The sequence below is a fragment of the Desmodus rotundus genome, chromosome 10 (genome assembly GCF_022682495.2).
Source record: "Desmodus rotundus isolate HL8 chromosome 10, HLdesRot8A.1, whole genome shotgun sequence".
Lineage (NCBI taxonomy): Eukaryota > Metazoa > Chordata > Mammalia > Chiroptera > Phyllostomidae > Desmodus > Desmodus rotundus.
In genome coordinates, this window is record NC_071396.1 from 74,133,781 (window position 1) to 74,150,737 (window position 16,957).

Below are 16,957 nucleotides of genomic sequence, written 5' to 3' on the forward strand. Positions count from 1 at the left end.
GCAATAGTCCTATAGACATAATTTAGTAAATATATAATCACACAGTCATTTGGGCTCTGTATACCCTAATAAATTAGTGCTTCTAATTTTATAAGCACTGTCATAACCATGGTTGTAAGTGGGATTTTTCCTTTCACTTTAGTGTATGTTCCTTTGCTTTACTAGGTGTTGTTTATTAGGTGTTGTTTCCCCTAAGTGCTGTATAAAGTGACAGGTTGTTTCGGGGCAACCAGTAGGTTGTATTTACAGGTGGTCCGTTGTCTTTATTAGTGTCGCTGCTATAACACAACTGCTTTCTGGCAGGAAGGAACATTGCGTAGTAACGAGCTTTAAAGTCCAGACTTTATTTTATTCCTCGTTTAGGAATGGACATTTTGTGAATCACTGAATCCTTCTTTTTCAGTTCCTCTTTGGTGCATGCATACTGTGAGGGTAATCAAATAGCACTCCCTTTGTATTTGCAAGACAGCACTCTGGCCTGGCTTTTCCAGCAGTAGGATTGGGAAGTTTCACTGCACCAGAAAGGAAGAACCCTCTTCAGGCCCCATGTTAGAAGGGGTGTTTGTCCTTGGTCTGCCAAGCCCACCGAGGTCTACTCACTCTGCTGGATCCCATTGTGTACTGTCCACTTAAGACAAGTACTTCTTAACTGGGAAGGATCACAAGATATTTTTTAAAAGATTTTATTTATTTATGTTAGAGAGGGAGAAAGAAAGGGAGAGAAACATTGATAAGAGAGAGAAACATCAATTGGCTTCCCCTGGCACGCGCCCCATGCAACCCAGGCATGTGCCCTGATCAGGAATCAAACTGGCGACCCCTCAGTTTGCAGGATGATGCCCAATCCACTGAACCACACCAGTAAGGTCAGGACCACAAGATATTTTAAAGAATAATAAAGAATGAACTCTCACTGTATTCTAAACTATATACAGTATACCAGGATTTAATATAAACAGATATATACTGCAAATTAGAAATAAAATATATGAGTGACTCTCTTTAGGGTGAATCTGATACTAATTCCGAACCCCACATTCACTGGGGTAGTGTTGAAAACCCTGACCTAGGTGTGGATTAGACAATGTTGTTAAAAACTTGTCCTAAGACTCTTCTTCTTTCAGCCTCTTTAGCCAGTTTTTTACCTTAATTAGGAGCTGTTTGGCCATTTGGGAAATAAAATTCATTTTTCTGAGCATGAAATATAATTGTGGTTTTGCCCTAAGACTTTCATATCAGGTGAAATTGTGTATATATTTTCTGCATCTCTGATCTCCATTGAGGAATAGGCCAGAGCTGATGTGGCCCTGACCAAATTTGGCAATTCTGTGCTGTCAGAGGTGAAGTTCAGAAGGCATTCTGCCTCCACTATTGACAGCTCAGCTGGTTTATTTCTAATGTTTTCCTATGTCTGTTTCTGGGTCTGATTATAACTGTCACAGACATTTGTGCACCTGCTGAACATACAGAGGTTTCTTGCTCCATTGGACTCTTGGATTTTTTCTGCCTAGCAGGTGGTGTTTGAATTCCTGCATGATTTTAGGAGGCAAACAGACTATCTTCCAGATTGACGGCTGTCATTCAAAATCCCTTCCTCTATGGTGCTTCTTCCATCTGAAGCCCAATATGTCCTTCATAACTTCCTGTCCTTAGGCCAACTCACCTGGGCCCTACCTCTTACCTTTGCCAGGTAGAGTCAGGTGGATGACAGATCAGGCCAGTCCTTCTATAAGTTGTTTCTGCATGAGAAGCAAATTTGCTCTCCAGGTGGTTGGCCAGAGTTAAGTCAAACCTGTGTCCATGGTATGAAGTTCACAGACAGGTGTGAATTGAACCCTAACCATTGTCAACTTCACTGGGAATCTAAGATTATCTCACCCCACAGAGATTATTAATTTGAAATGTATTAAGCTCCCATGAAAGTTTTGAATTAAAAACATCTAATGTGCATAAATATTACTAATAAGAAAGCATATAAGATCTCTATAGACTGAAAAGGGGAGAGAAGGAGAAAAGGTCTGTATAATCTTCACCATGTCCATTGATCCTCAACTTCTCAAGTGATCGCTCCTTATGGACAGAGCAGGTGTTTGACTTGTTTAAATGTTCTGGGTCAGTTGCACCAGGTTGGTAAAGTCACTGAACATGGAGCCATGAAGACATATAAACAGCGGATCTCACCAGTCAGTATCAGCTGGCTCCAGCACACCCCTGAGAAATCTGCGGGAAATTAGGAATTTGAATTTTGACTTAGGAATCCTTTTTTTAAAAGCATCTCTGTTGTTTGAGAGGAAGAACATTGTGTGTGTATACAAATGTATGTATGTACTTATCCATCTTTTTATCTAGTAATCTTAGTGTTAAACAATTTTCCAAATTTAACTCAGTCATTTATGAACTGTTTACAAAGGCATGGAAAATTTAACATGCAAACATTTTTCTCATTTACTTTACATTCAATTGCATGCCTTCTGACTTTTTTGTGTAGGAGCTTTCCATTTTTATTTTCCAGTATTATTCCTTTGACCTTTACAACCTAAGCTTTCTGCCCCATGAAGAGATTTTCCGCTGTCCTTTGTCCAGTTTTAATAACAAGTACGAATAACAAGCTTGTGAACGGGCCTCTCTTCACTAAATCTGGGGGCCACACTCTCACTACTGGGCCAGTAGTCTGTAAAATAGATCCCTTCCACTTCTCTTATTATTTATTTGCCAACTTTCGCTCATTTGGGTCACTTCAACTTGATTGACTCATTTCTTGTCAAGATTCAGAGCTGGGGCTACATTCAGTGCAGAATAGATAATGCCTTTAAAACACCAGCAGTAAAATCTGCCACTCTGTCTTGGCTCACTTTTCCCTTAATTTAAGTATCCTCAACTACAGTCTTCACTTGATGAAAGTAAAAAACACGTACTTATAGAGGAATGCGGAATGTCTGTCAGGCTGATTGATATTTTCATTTACATTGAGCTACCACCCCACCCCTTGCTTTTTTTGCATCATGGTTTTTAAAATCAAGGAGGTATGTGAAAGGTAGTGGATTTAGTTTCTCTCTCTCTCTCTCTCACTCTCTCTTTTTTGCTAGCACCTGCGCCTCAGCATAATGTCTACATGCCCTGACAGCTGTTTCAGTGATAAACAAATACACTATCATTAACTGGGACTTGCCCACCCTGCTCAGCTCAGTAGGGTTCCCACCATTATATTAGTTTGTCAGCTGCCCCCAAATGGTAATTTTTAAAGCAACAACACTCGAGGCAAATGTTGGATTGTGGGTTTGCTTTGCTTATCTTACCGATTTCGTGGTATGAGTGCTGAGGGATGCAGATTGTAGTGATGCTGCTGTGCTGCTTTCCATGGTGCGGTCCAGTTCAGTGTGGGTCCAAAGGACTGCTTCACTCTGCGCTCTCTTGATTAGTAAATCCCACTGCACCCCCTACCTCCTGTGGTGAAAACTCTTCCTTTTTAGCCCCGAGTTCCTGACTGTTTGGGAGGAAGGTGTTCTGAGTGTCTGTGTTGTGACTGCAAGACCCCTGAGCTGAATGCCTCTCCCAGGATGTCTACACACTGGCCTGCGGGACAGTAAGACCAGCATGTCACTCTCACCCAGAAAGCTGGACGCAAAAGTGTGAGAGAAGGGTGTGAAGTCCCTGCACCTGAGAGGTGGTGGACACTCATGCTTCCAATTTGTGTGAGGGACATTCACTGAGGCAGTGACAGAGCCTGCTTTCCCCATTGCCAAGATCTGCACGCGGGTCAGATATTCGTTAAACTGCATGACGTGCAGAGCATGAGAGTGCTGGTTTGTTTAGAGAAATGCAAAAGCAATGGTACAGAAAAATAAAATTCCCATATCTATAAGAGGTGGTAGCCATGAAGATGGCATTTAAATTATCTGAAAACACAGACTGGGGATTCTCCATGATGGCAACAAAGGTAGTCATGCCTCGTCTCCTCACACAACCACATCAAAATTACAACTACTCTATAGAACAGCCATCACTCGGAACTGCCAGATATCGAGCTGAATGGAAGTCCTACAAGGACAGAATTAAAGAAGAAACCTAAGTGTGGGTAAGGTTTTAAAAGAAGTCACTTGGCAGGGAGGAACAGTATTGCAGGGAGATGGAGTGGGCGGGCCTTTCTGTGAGTGCAGTGAGCCCTCTGCCCAGGGACTCCATGCTCTTTCCCACATTCCTTCTAGCTTTTGCTCAAATGTTACTCTGCAAAGCCGCCTCTGACCGCTCTATTTAAAATGCCATCAATCTCTCCCACATGCCTTTTGCCCATTCCTTGCTTTAGTTTTCTCCATAGAATTTATCACCTTCTAACATATTAACATATCTTCCCACAGGAATAGAAGTGCCATAAGAGCAGAGATTTTTGTCCGTTTTGTTCACCATTATACCCAGTGCCTGGTACATAGTAGGTTCTCCACATTTATTTCTTGCATAAATGAATAAATGGGATGTAGCAAGAAAGAAGCATAGTGAAGTTGGCAATGTTTTGGGGCTTCTAAATAACTCCAGGGGAGAATCCAGAAACCTGAGTCTCTGAGCCAGGGCTGGCCCATGTGTGAGTGGGACAGGCTGTAGAGTCCATTGGGTTGGTAGTTTCCTTGCTAGGAAGATGGATATTTGCCGAGATGACAGTTGACACTCCTCCTGGTCTTGAGGTTCTGAGAACCTTCACGGTCAGAGGATGCTAACTGGTGAGTATCCCAGGATCTACTTTGAGCCACCGAGAGCTGTTACCATGGCAGTGGAAAATTACTGTGGATTTCCAAACCATGGGTCCAGCTGATATTTGTAAAAAGAATTGGTTTTGCCAATGCAATCCAAGGAGGTTTTCTTTTTTTTTTTAAGGACCATTAAGGGGGTAGAGATAAATTAATTTTTTATCACCATTTAATCAATCCGTCTTTCATGTTCTTGCTTTCCACGGACTTATGTCACCCAATACCTGCACTCTTGAACCACCAGCAGTTGCTTGGGTCTGTTGATGAATGAACCATTAGAGACTGGCCTTTGAAGCTCCTATTTCAGTATATTAGAACTTTAGAAGAAAGCTCAACAGGGGCAACCAACTGGTTTTAGCTTCAAGCTTATAGTGAGCGAGGCCTCTGTATGTCCCATAGTTGCCTAGAAATTATGAAGCTACCTTCTTTTCCCAGCCTACCCCATTTCAAAAATTCCATCACCGGTAGGGGATGATTTCCCTGAGGGACTCAAAGACCTTACCAGCCAAACCTCCAAGCCAGTCCTTACCTCTCACAGAGATAATGAGCATTTATTTAGGTGGAATTAACTTGCTGCTCAAGTATGTCACCATAGAACGAGAAAGAAATCACAGCCTGTAGTAATAGTTAACTTACTAGGGACTGAATTTTAGTCTCCTCTTCTGTCAACATTTGGAAAAATGTTTCTGCACCCCTTTGTTTTGACAGAACACTCCTACAAGTCCAATCTGTCAGCTTTCTACAGTTTATCTTGTTAGGCATCCTTAATCTTGCTTTGTTTTGTTTTCTGCTTCTGCAAGTCGAGAAGCTTGGAGAAGCAATGTGTGATAGATAAGTCTGGGAGCTCCCAGCTCAGCCACTCACTGGCTTGAGTACTCAGCCTCTTTGACCCTCACTTTCCTAAAATCTGTTAAATTAGGGTTTAGTTCCTACTTTGCAGGATTATTAAAGGAATTGTAAATAACTGGGAGGGCATGCCTGGCACATATCAGGTCCTCAGTAATGGCAGCCTTCCTCAGCAATTCCTCTTTGCATTTGCAGCAGTGGGAAACTCTCACCCACTCACCAAATGTCCAGTGGCCTTCCTCCAAATACCTGCACAGTGCAAGTGTCTTGCTTAATTAGGCAACAGGCTCTGATGGTGCAAGCTGGAGCTAAAGGTTCCTGAATCCTTTCATTGAAAGATTCAGTGCCTAAGCATAGAAGGACATTGTTTGGCAGTGCCAGATAATGAAGTGGTCAGGGTTGCTGAAATGTGTCATCAAGCTTGTTGACAATTCTCTCTGTGCCCATAGAATGAATTGAAGAGGAAGAGAGCCAAGAGGAAGGGGCCAGCGAGGAGAGACAAATGTGAGAGATGATGGTTCAGCTCCCCACTGAGCAAGATTTCTTTCCTAAGAACTGAAAGCATTTGTGTACAGTTCATATACCAAAGGATTCATTATTATAGATCCTTTCAAGAAAATCATGGTGTTCTGAAACTGTTATATGCTTGCAGACACTGTTATTTCTGAGGGGCATCATTACATCTGGCTTTAGCCTACAACAATTGTTTTCTAGTAGGCTGGGTACAAATTATAAATTTTAAACAAATAATACACACTATTTTTTACACTAAAACCAAATCAGAAATGACTGCCATATATGAGGAGGGACATCCAAAAACTGGAATTTATTTATAGAAGCTGTATATTCTTACATGTTTAAACTTCAGTCACCTTCAAAGTACTCTCCATTTGATACAACATACCAACTGAGACTTTTTTCCACTGCCCAAAACAGTTTTTGAATTTGTAGATTTTTTTGTCTTTTAGTGCTTCTGACATTTTTTGTTTCATCTCTTCCACATCAGCAAAACGTTTCCCTCTGAGGACTTTTTGCAACCGGGGACAACAAAAAAATGTTGTTCAGGACAAGATGAGTTGAATGGGTGGGGGGCATGGGAGTCATGCTGGTTTTGGTCATAAACTGATGAACACTCAGCATGGTATGGGCGGGTGCACTTGTAAATCACCCATCATGAAATGGGCAAATACATTGAAAGCGTCTTCAAAAAAATTTACTGAAGCTGAGCACAGCCTCTCACAACACCAGCTGGTACACTGGTACAGATGGGTTCCTAGAACACTTACTTAGCAGGGGAAGACTGTACTACAAGGGGCCTGCCCTCCACAAGATAATTCCAGGGGGTTTTGGGGTCCCCCCTCATATACATATATGATATTCTTTTAATGAAAAATGATACCCTTGGTAAATATGCATCATATCAATATAAGCTCAGAATGAATGCTGAAATTTTCAAATTCATACAACTCTCTTCTAAATAATTTTTCTGATTTGAGTACATCTTTCTCAATACGGAGATGCTGAGAGGCTTCATTTATTTTGCACAGAAAGTTATTTCATCGCCAGTTCTTGTCTTGCTTTCATTTTTATCCTCCACATTGTTTGGGAAACTTGGCATAATAAGGTGTCCAGGGCTGGAATTTATATTTGGGGAACTAAATTACTTATTAATAAAATTTTTTAAAAACTAAATCCATGTCCCATCATTTAGTACATGGCCTTTATAATAAAAACTTAATAAAGTGTTTACATATTTAACTTTTGTTCTAGTGCTATTGCATAACATCCAAATAACTAACCAGGATGTTAACTCTTACTGTTTTGTTGCTTTTGAGGGCATTCTAATTATAGGAATTTATTTGAATCAGCAGCTTTACTGTTAGAGCCAAGTCATTCTCATGGGTTTATGGGAATATATGCCATCAGGCAGTAGATTAATAACTATAAAAAAACCACATGAAAAGTTCATGGCAAAAGTCAGATCAAAACCTGCGGTTTTCTGGATTTTGTAGCCTACCAGGTTTTTGAAGCTTCTCTTTGGTAACATGATCTTTATGGCAACACACGCAGCCCTAGACACTTGAGATAATTATGACAGCCCAGAAGTGCCTCCCACTAGCCCATATGTGCCAGCCTTAACCTAATAAGCCTGTGTCCATTTTAACAGACAAGCCTTCCTTTGGTGATGTACATGGCAGAAAAATGAGATAGAGAAGGAAACTCTTTTGTTCTCCTAAAAGATTGGAAAGCCAGACTGGATTAGAGCCTGCCCACAGCACTCGGGAGGGCCCTTTGTGAAGAACCACAGCAGAAAGGAATTGTCCTTGCTGGAGAATTCTTCTGGCCATCTGCACTGTCATTCCTGCAGTCTTCCAATTATTCTCTTCAACCGGCTAACCGCCTCTGATCAGGGGCCCCATCCCATCCCCACTCTTCTTCCTTTAAACATATGTTGGAAACAGAGGAACACGGGGAACTTTGAGTTTGGGCACTGGGGACCATATTGTCAGCCTATTCTGAACGTCCACAGCATACTCAATGAGTTAACCAGAGTGCTTTTGGCTTCACTTGCACCCCAGGACTTTTTTGTATAATAAAGACTTGGACACGGGAAAATACATTCAGAATGTGAGCCAAGAATTAAATCCAATGGGAGGTAGTTCAAGAGGGATAACCAATAGGCATGGAACCTTCAGGCACGCACGTTCAGTCTGTGACCTGTTGAATAACAAATGTGCTGTTTGGGCCACGTTTTTTGATAAGCTAGATCTCTCAGTGGTAAGAGGCAAAACCGCCTCACTTCCTGCACTAGAATCTCTTATCCGCAGCACTCCGCAGATCCATTTGCTTGCCCTTCCTACCCCACCCCCTCCAATGGGAACAGAGTCCCCAGTCTCTGGAAAGTAATGCTAAGAAAACAAACACTACAAAGACTGCTAAGCAGGGGATATCTCTCTTGAATGTTTTTTTGTGGCCATCTAGGTTCAAGGAGGAGGGGTCCTCCAGCTACATGAGCCAGCAGGATCTCTTTGTAGTAGGCATTCCTACGTCCTCCCAGCTGAGGGCAGAGAGAGAAAGATAAAACAGAATTCTTATTAAAAAATAAGTCTGGGAGGAGAAAGAAAAAACAAGACAGAAAAAGTGGGTCAAGTGGAAAGGGAGGTCAGGTGATGCCATCTGATATTGATTAAATGCTGATACAGTCAGCGATGAGAAATGCACATTGTGAGGAAGTGACTTTTCTTCAGAATGTGAACCAGTGTCAACTGTCTGGGAGTGAATCTGCACAAATGCCACATGTACAAGATGTTCATTGGCAAACCCAGAGCTAGCACACATGGCCCTGCATAGGGATTTAGGGTATGTGGCCTCTGATTCTGCTTTATCTCACCAGCCTCACTTTCCCCATCAATAACAGATGACCTCTCAGCAACCTTCTAGTCCCAGATTTTATTATCTACCATAATCTCTGCTCTGATCAAGTCTTCTGAGGTTCTTCTAATAGAATGTAAGAAATGGCCCTGGAGAGGCATAAAGAGCTCTTCTACCATGGTCCTAAAATCCAAAAGGAATGAAACCCTCCCGTCGACCATAAAAGTATAATCCATCCTTTCCAAAGGTGGCCCGTCAGCATCCCTATGTCTGTTATCCTTCTGTGTTTTATAGCTGGTACCAAAGCAAGTTTATTGTTTCCGAACATGAAATATGGTATGTTTGTGGGTCTGCCTATGTTTCTCCCTCTCAAAATTCCAAAAATATTTTTACTCTAACTGGATATGAGGAGTTTTTGTTTCATTTGGAACTGCCAGATTATGAAGAGTCTAAGAGCTAATGGGTGTGTGGTGGGGGTGTTCATCCTTTAGTTCAGGATGAGCTGCTAAAAGTTATTTTGTTTTTGTTTTTGTTCTTTTTGGCATTGTCACGAGGACAGTGGTTTAGTGCAGGGTGAGGCTGGATTCCAGTGGGAATGAAAACGGAAGCTTCCACTGAGATTAAAGGATCTCACACTAGGGTGATGGCAGTGGAAACAGAGAGGAAAGAATGACTAGTGAGAGGCAGCATAGTGTAGTGGAGAGATCGTGGCTTTTGGAGTCAGACAGAGTCAGGTTTGAATCCTGGCTGTGATGTCTATGGAATGTCATTTCCGCTCTCACTACCATTCTTCCTCGAAGGGTTATTGTATGGATTGAAGTTGCTCTGGGTAAAGTACCTGGGACAGTATAAGCAGAAAGTGAACATCAGTAAACTGTAGATATGGTCATGATAAAAAATATCCCACACGAACATTTGTTAGCATGGCCTGGTGACTGAGTGAGTTAGAGATTAAGTACAAGAGAAGACTTCATGGTGTCTGTGAGTTTAAGCCCCTGGGGGATTAAGAGAGTAGTAGTTTTTAGGCTGAATGGAAATAAGAAAGTTGGGTGAAGATTTGAGATCTGTTTTGGGAGGGCTAGTATCAAGGTCAGTTTTGGATAGGAGAGGCAGTGCTGAGACACCCAGGTGGCAATTAAAAGAAGGCAGAAAGAAAAAGAAGTAAAAGAAATGGGAAAACCATGGTGCCAAGAAGCTGATTTACACCAGGTCTGTTTGATCAATGAGTCTGAGTTTACAGCTCCATCTTCAAGAAATTGCCTGGCCAAAGGTTGATCCAGCATGATCATCATCTAAACTAGATGTTTGCTCCTCAAAGTGTGTCTCTCTGACCAGACATTACTTGGATCTTATGTAGAATCTTAATTCCTACCTCAGACCTGCTGGATCAGATCTGCATTTGAACAATGGGATTTGTAAGCACCTTTTGGGTTAATTGAGAAGCACTATAAAGCATGGTCCCCAGACTAGCAGTATCAGCATCCCCTGGGAACATGCCAAAAGTCCAGATTCTCAGGTGCCTTCTCAGACCTCCCGAACTAGAAATGCTGTGTTTTAATGAACCCCTCAAATGAGTCTGATGCCCCCCAGAGATTGAGAATCACTACTCTGAGTCATGGGACAAATTGAGCCCCTTCCTTTTGGGTCTCTGGCCCAGGACACCAGAGACATTGGTTAAACCCTGAAAGTTAAATTCGACTCATTGTTCTATGCTGTTTCTTTCATCATTTTGCATTAAATACAGCTGAGCTTTTCTCACTGAAACAGGGTGCTATGCATAAAATTACAAACCCAAGGAGAGAAACTTTGGCTGTGGTTTAATCCCCGCAACCTACTCATCAAAAGTTATTGAGCACAGTTATGGAAGATGAGTACTGTATCAGCTCCTGGGGGGCGCTGTTAATAAGACACTGGGCAACAGGTCGGGGAAGAAGGAATTGCCTAGTACTCCTTATAATGTGATTTTCACATTAAATTATCCACAGTCTTTGTCTTCTGTGTTTCTAATCAACCTGATGGAAAGTTCCCTTTTGTGAGTTAGTTTCTGGAGTCATTCGCAGAAGTGATGATGGTTTATCATTTAGATTAGAGTAGTTTTCACAAAGTTGAACTGTGACCAGTCAACATTTACCTTATCTCATCAAAAAGATCTGATTTTTCTAGTTATCCTCATAATTCTTATTTAAATAATTGTGATAAATAAGGGTCAATGTCAGTTTTCTCTATATATGTAATATATAAAAATGGTTTCATATTGAGCATTTTAATAATAAAAGTACCTATATTTCTGCTCTAGGTTATAGAACATTTACAGCCAGTGGCATGCTGGGACACCATTTTAGGAGCAGAGTGTGGGATCATAACTTGCCAATTTTCATGGTGTAAATACTCCCTCCAAGACTGATTTCAAGCTGCCCAACAGTTTAATAATCTGCTCCCCAAATTCCTACAAATTCAACAATAGACTTTTTCAAAAAAGTAGGAACCAGCTCTAGTGCACCATTGAAACAAATATCAAGGGACAAGTCACAGGTTTTTTTTTTGGTTGGTTGTGTTTGAATTGCTATAGGTTCAATAATGGCTGAAACAAGTAGTTTGGGTATTTTAAATCTTCTGTCATGTAGAATTTTTTATTGAAATTATAACTGTAATTATCAGAATGGATTTTGGTTCAAAAGTATTCTATGAAACAGAGTTATGTTTATTTTCAAGTCATATTACATACATTTATAATAACATGGTAATATTTAAAGTGCTTGTGTTGCTAAAGTGGTATGTTTAATATTAAAACACAACTCATCCTGTAGTAAGTGATATGTAAAAAGTTATATTTAATCATAACATTTGAACCAAAATACAAAATGCATCTTCTAAGTGATATTTTTGCTCACTATTATTAAAATTTGGCTTTTCTTACAGGTATTCAGGAAGGAACACAATGTACCAAATGTAAAAATAACTGGGCACTGAAGTTTTCTATCGTATTATTATACATTTTGTGTGCCTTGCTAACAATCACAGTAGCCATTTTGGGATACAAAGGTAAGTACTCTTTCCTTTTTCCTTCCAAATAGCAAGTGTCCCTTCATTAACATGATAAAAACCCATATTTACAAATATGAAATATTTTATGAATATAACTGAGACGCAGAACCAACATCCTAAGCTTCGCCTTTACATCTTTACTTCTTGTAGCTGTAGGATCTGGAAGGTGAAACTAGCGATTCCTTTTGACTCATTTTAATAGTAATAATAACAGCCCTCTCTGAGATATAAAGATTTTTCCTCTTTGTTGTTTTTTCCTGCCTATTTCCAGCTACTCCCTTTTCCTCTGTCTTTCTTCATTTTATCTCTAAGAGGCCCTGTGGAAATCCTGGAGTGAGCACACAGGAAAATTATGTTGAAGAGGAAAAGCCAAACACAAGATCTCCAGAGATAGGACATTTCACCCAGGGACTGGCCCACTAATTCTTCTTTGTTCTCTTCAGCACATTTACTGTGGTCACTGTTGTTTGTATAGCTCCATAAAAATATTGTTCCATAGAAACTAAACACAGAGACAGCACCACTGCCTCAATTATGCTGTGTGGGATGTTAGACATTCTTTCAATGTGTCTGATTTAAGGTCAGTGGTGGATTTTTGCCTGAATCCTCCCAACTTGAAGATAAAGTGGGGTCCCCCTCCCCAAGTCCCGTACCCATTCCAGACGCCAAGGGTAGAAGGCGTCATGATGCAGAATCATGAACTATATAAACCCTTTTATAGAAAATAGCCATGGAAGCCTTCCCATCAAAGACACGTGAGACAGATGTATCATCTGGTTTCAGCAAGAGGCACACATGGGATCTGCTGATTTTCAAAACTTTCACTCAGCCACCATCTCAGCTGCCTTCCTTCAGAAGTGACAGATTAACAGTGGAGAATCCCACACGTTCCTTTCTCACTTCCTTGGGCTATAGACTTGGCCTAGAAAGAGAAACAGTCAATGTGAATTCCCTCCAACTTGTAACTCTTCCTACCTCTCTCCCAGTGTTTAGTGGTTTCCTGAGGAAACACAGTGTACTGGAATGAGAACGGGTTTTGGAGCCAGACCGTCCTAGATCAATTTTTGATTCTGCCATTTGCAATGCAATTGTGAGTGTTTCTTAAGTGCTTGCGGGCATTCCAAGCATCATGCCAAGTCCTCTGCGTGGCTGTGTAACCTGGGTATGAATCACAGCCTCTTAGGATTTCCAGTTTCTGTAAAATGACAATTATAATGCCACTTTTCAAAGTGATTGGGATGAGCAAAGATGGTGTAATCAAATCACCTGTCCTATAGTTGGTCCCAGTAAATAAGTGGCTATATTTCTCCATTCATTCCTTCTTCATAACTGCATTTCTACAGCTGTAGCCATTAGAGTGGAAAAACATGTTAAAAATACTCAGTATAGTCAAGGCTTGTTAAGTCCCAACTTTAGGGATATATATACATGGAAAAGTTGTGTGCTTCCTGTAGTGTGCTGAGTGATGAATTTGAGCAATGGAAATTTGGGAAATTACCAGGTCATTTTATTCATTTGTGATGAGTTCATCTAACCTAAGATTAACAGAGTAAGTGATTAAGCCAAGTTATTTAATCAGTGCAAGGGCTGGACGAAGGTGGGGAAGGGAGCCCAAGTAGGGGAAAGGAGGATTTTATGTCCTAGATAATTCAGACTCTCCTCCTTTACTAGGTTATTTAGGTCATTATCACTCCTCCATGACTTTTCCTAGCAGACCCAGGTAAAGGAGAAACTTGGAATAAAACAGTCGTTTAATAAATATGTTTAGGGCTCAGTACTCTGTGATATCATGAAAGTAAACATTTACTGAAAGAGAGATGAGAAATGAGAAAGGTTTGAAGAGCATACCAGCATATGATATTTTCTAATTTTTCTGCAGGGAAATAAGGTATAGAATCTTTATGCCTTCAGAATTATACAAAAAGATCCAAAGGAGGATTTTTTTTCCTTTTCCTTTTCCTTTTTTTTTTTTTTTGGCTTATTTTAAAGCACAGATATTTTCTCCATTATAACATAGGAAAGCCCTTCTAGGCTCTGGCTTGCTTTGCGTGTGCTGGTCCATTTGCCTGGAAAACCTTTTCTCCACCTACATGACTCCTCCTTTCCCTACATGTCTCACATGTGCTGCAAGAAGCCCCTGAGCACTGAGTTAGGCGCCCTCCTGTTTGTTCCCATAGCACCTTTTATTTACTTTCAGGTTATCACACTGTATCGTCATGGCCAGTGGGCTGGTCTGTCTTACCACCCAAACTGTAAGTTCCATGAACTCAAGAGACTATCTTCTATTTGGTATATCTCCCACGGGCACCTTGCCTCATGGTACTTAATAGATACCCAGTAAAGTTTATTGGATGAATTAATGAGAGGATAGATAGGTGGATGGATTGTGAATTAGGGCTGACTTCTGTAAAGGCAATCAGTCAATGCGAGGGACCTCTAAGCCAGTCTGCTCTTAGGGAATTACAGCATTAAAGCTCTACCTAGAAACCTAAAACCCTGGAGATTGGCTGGGCCTGCTCTGCAGGGTGTGACCTGACCAGGACGGAGAGGAGAAGAGACTGAGGGAGCAAGACAAGCGGAGGCAAGATGACTGTCTTGCCCATCTTCTCCCTCTTTCAAAGCATCCATCCCTCAGGCCTCTACTGAGAAAAATAAGATAATACAACATGCAGTTTTAGTTTTCAAATAGCCTTAATGAACTAAAATGCTGTTATTTTCCAGATGTGTTTTCTCTTGTATAGTGAGTCCTCTTTCTTGCTGATAAGATGCTGGTGACTCCACATTGTAAGAGGCAGAAAGATAAGGCCCAGTTTTCCCTTCACACAACTCCCTTTGAAGTCTAAACAAATTCCATTAAAAAAAGAAAGAAATATTCAGTGAAAGAGGGTAATTCTCTGAAGAAGAATAGGAAAGGAAATAAAATAGAAACTCCTTATTTATAGGAGTTAGCAAAGGCAACTCCATATGTTTTCCTCAAAATGTTCTTTACTTCCTTTATGTCACTTACACTGTGACCAGTTAGGATATCACTTAAGTTCCTTCTAGACAATCTGCTGAACAAGTCTGAGAACTTCTGAGTCACCCAGGTAGTCTGTACAGTAACTGTGACCATGAGGCTCATCAGCTACTTTACAGAAAGCATGTTCTTGGACAGTTACAGCTTGGCGCATCCTCTGCCCTGGGCTTTTTATCAACCATCAATGGAGCTTCTGTGGCAGAAGCCATCTCTTAAGTTCAATAGCTTGTGTTTCCTCTGGAATATTCCCTGAGTAGGAAAATTCTACTCAATTGATCTGCTCACAAGGCATCCATCTTAAGGTAACTAGGATAAAGAAGAAAAACAGAAATCTGAATCTTTCTCAGTAAGGGTCTCCTTTAACTTAACATTCCTAGTCATAGAATGTCTACCTTGCTGCTAAGCTCTGCCAAAGTAGCAATGACCAAGGAGGCTTTCAAAATGTGCATCAGATCAGTGTGTAGCTGTTGTTAGAGACCCTATAACAGTATCTTCTGTATGTTTGTAATGAAAATCTAAAACAGTGTTCAAAGTAGAAATGTCTTTATTGCATTCCAGGGGAGTGCAGTTGGTATTACTGGGAAGTCCCAGGTACCAATGAGGGGGTGTGTTTCCCCTTAGTACCACAATCAGTCTGGTACAGACACTTGTGAGCACCAGGCAGGAGCTCTGTGCTCTGCTCTTGGTCCCTCCCCTCAAAGACTGGGCCATGAGCATTTGCTTTCAATGTCTAACACAATGCCACATACATGCAGATGCTTAGTAAACACCTGAGGATGATGACTGTACAGAGAAGACAAATAAGACATAATGCCTACCCTCAAGAGACTTTTATCAGAGAAAACCTTATTTAGAAAAAAAGAAATAGTAAATGGGAGGCAATAGACTTACAGAGAGAATATGGATTGTGGAGTCAGATCTCCTGGCCACTTGGTCACTTACAAGCTGTGTGACTTTGGGCAAGATACCGAACATCTCTGAGCCTCAGTTTCTTCATCTGTAAAATAGGAGTTGTAAGGATTAACTGCAGAGAGTGTGCAGTGCATTTTGCAAAAGAGTAAGTACTCAATAAATAGAGGCTGTTGTTATTGCCATTCGGATAAAAGTTCACTTGGTGTGGAATGCAAAACAAATTGCCAGGGAAGTCCTAGCACAATGGGGTGAAGAGATTTTGAGTGCATCTTAAAAGACGGGTGAAATCAAGACAAGGGAGGAGGAGGTTAGTGGCCCAGGCCAAGGAATGATACCCAAGTCCCTTTGTAGAAAAGGTGTTATTGTCAGATTATCCCAGAGAATTATTAGGCTTTGGGTACTTGAAGAGGGACAGGTCTTCAGTTGTAACACCTAAGGCACTGATATTCTGAAGAAAAGTTCTCTGTCAAGAAACAATCTCCGACTTCTGGTCAAGATGGAGGTGTAGGTAGACACCCTGTGCCTACTCACACAACCAAAAGAAGGACAACAACACTTTAAAAACAAAAAACAACCAAAACTAACAGAAAATTGAACTGTATGGAAGTCCGACACCCAAGGAGTTAAAGAAGACACATTCATCCAGACTGGTAGGAGGGTCAGAGACAGGCAGCCGAGTGGAAAGGACTTGCGGCGAGGTGGTGGCTGGAGGACCGGGGCGGGCAAGAAGGTGGCTGGTGGAACCAGTAAGGCTGCGGATTGTGGAGTGGGGCAGGCAAGGCTGCAGCTGGCGGACCTGGCCACAGACCACACAACCCAGGGCTCCAGCGCAAAGGGGAAATAAAGCCTCAAACCACTGATTGAAAACACCCGTGGGGGTTGAGGTGGCAGTGGGAGAAACTCCCAGCCTCACAGGAGAGTTCATTGGAGAGACCTACAGGGTCCTAGAATGTACACACACACCCCACACCTGGAAATCAGCACCAGAAGGGCCCACTTTGCTTGTGGGTAGTGGGGGAAGTGACTG

At 41.4% G+C, this 16,957-nt stretch overlaps 1 protein-coding gene across 1 annotated transcript in view; it reads left to right on the plus strand.

Annotated features, from left to right (window-relative positions):
- COLEC12 (collectin subfamily member 12) overlaps positions 1–16,957 on the plus strand; it is a 207,038-nt gene that overhangs the window by 142,996 nt on the left and 47,085 nt on the right. Inside the window, exon 3 of the mRNA XM_024580580.4 lies at positions 11,877–11,999. Within this exon, the coding sequence (XP_024436348.2) occupies positions 11,877–11,999 (123 nt within the window). The remainder of the gene's footprint in view (positions 1–11,876; positions 12,000–16,957) is intronic.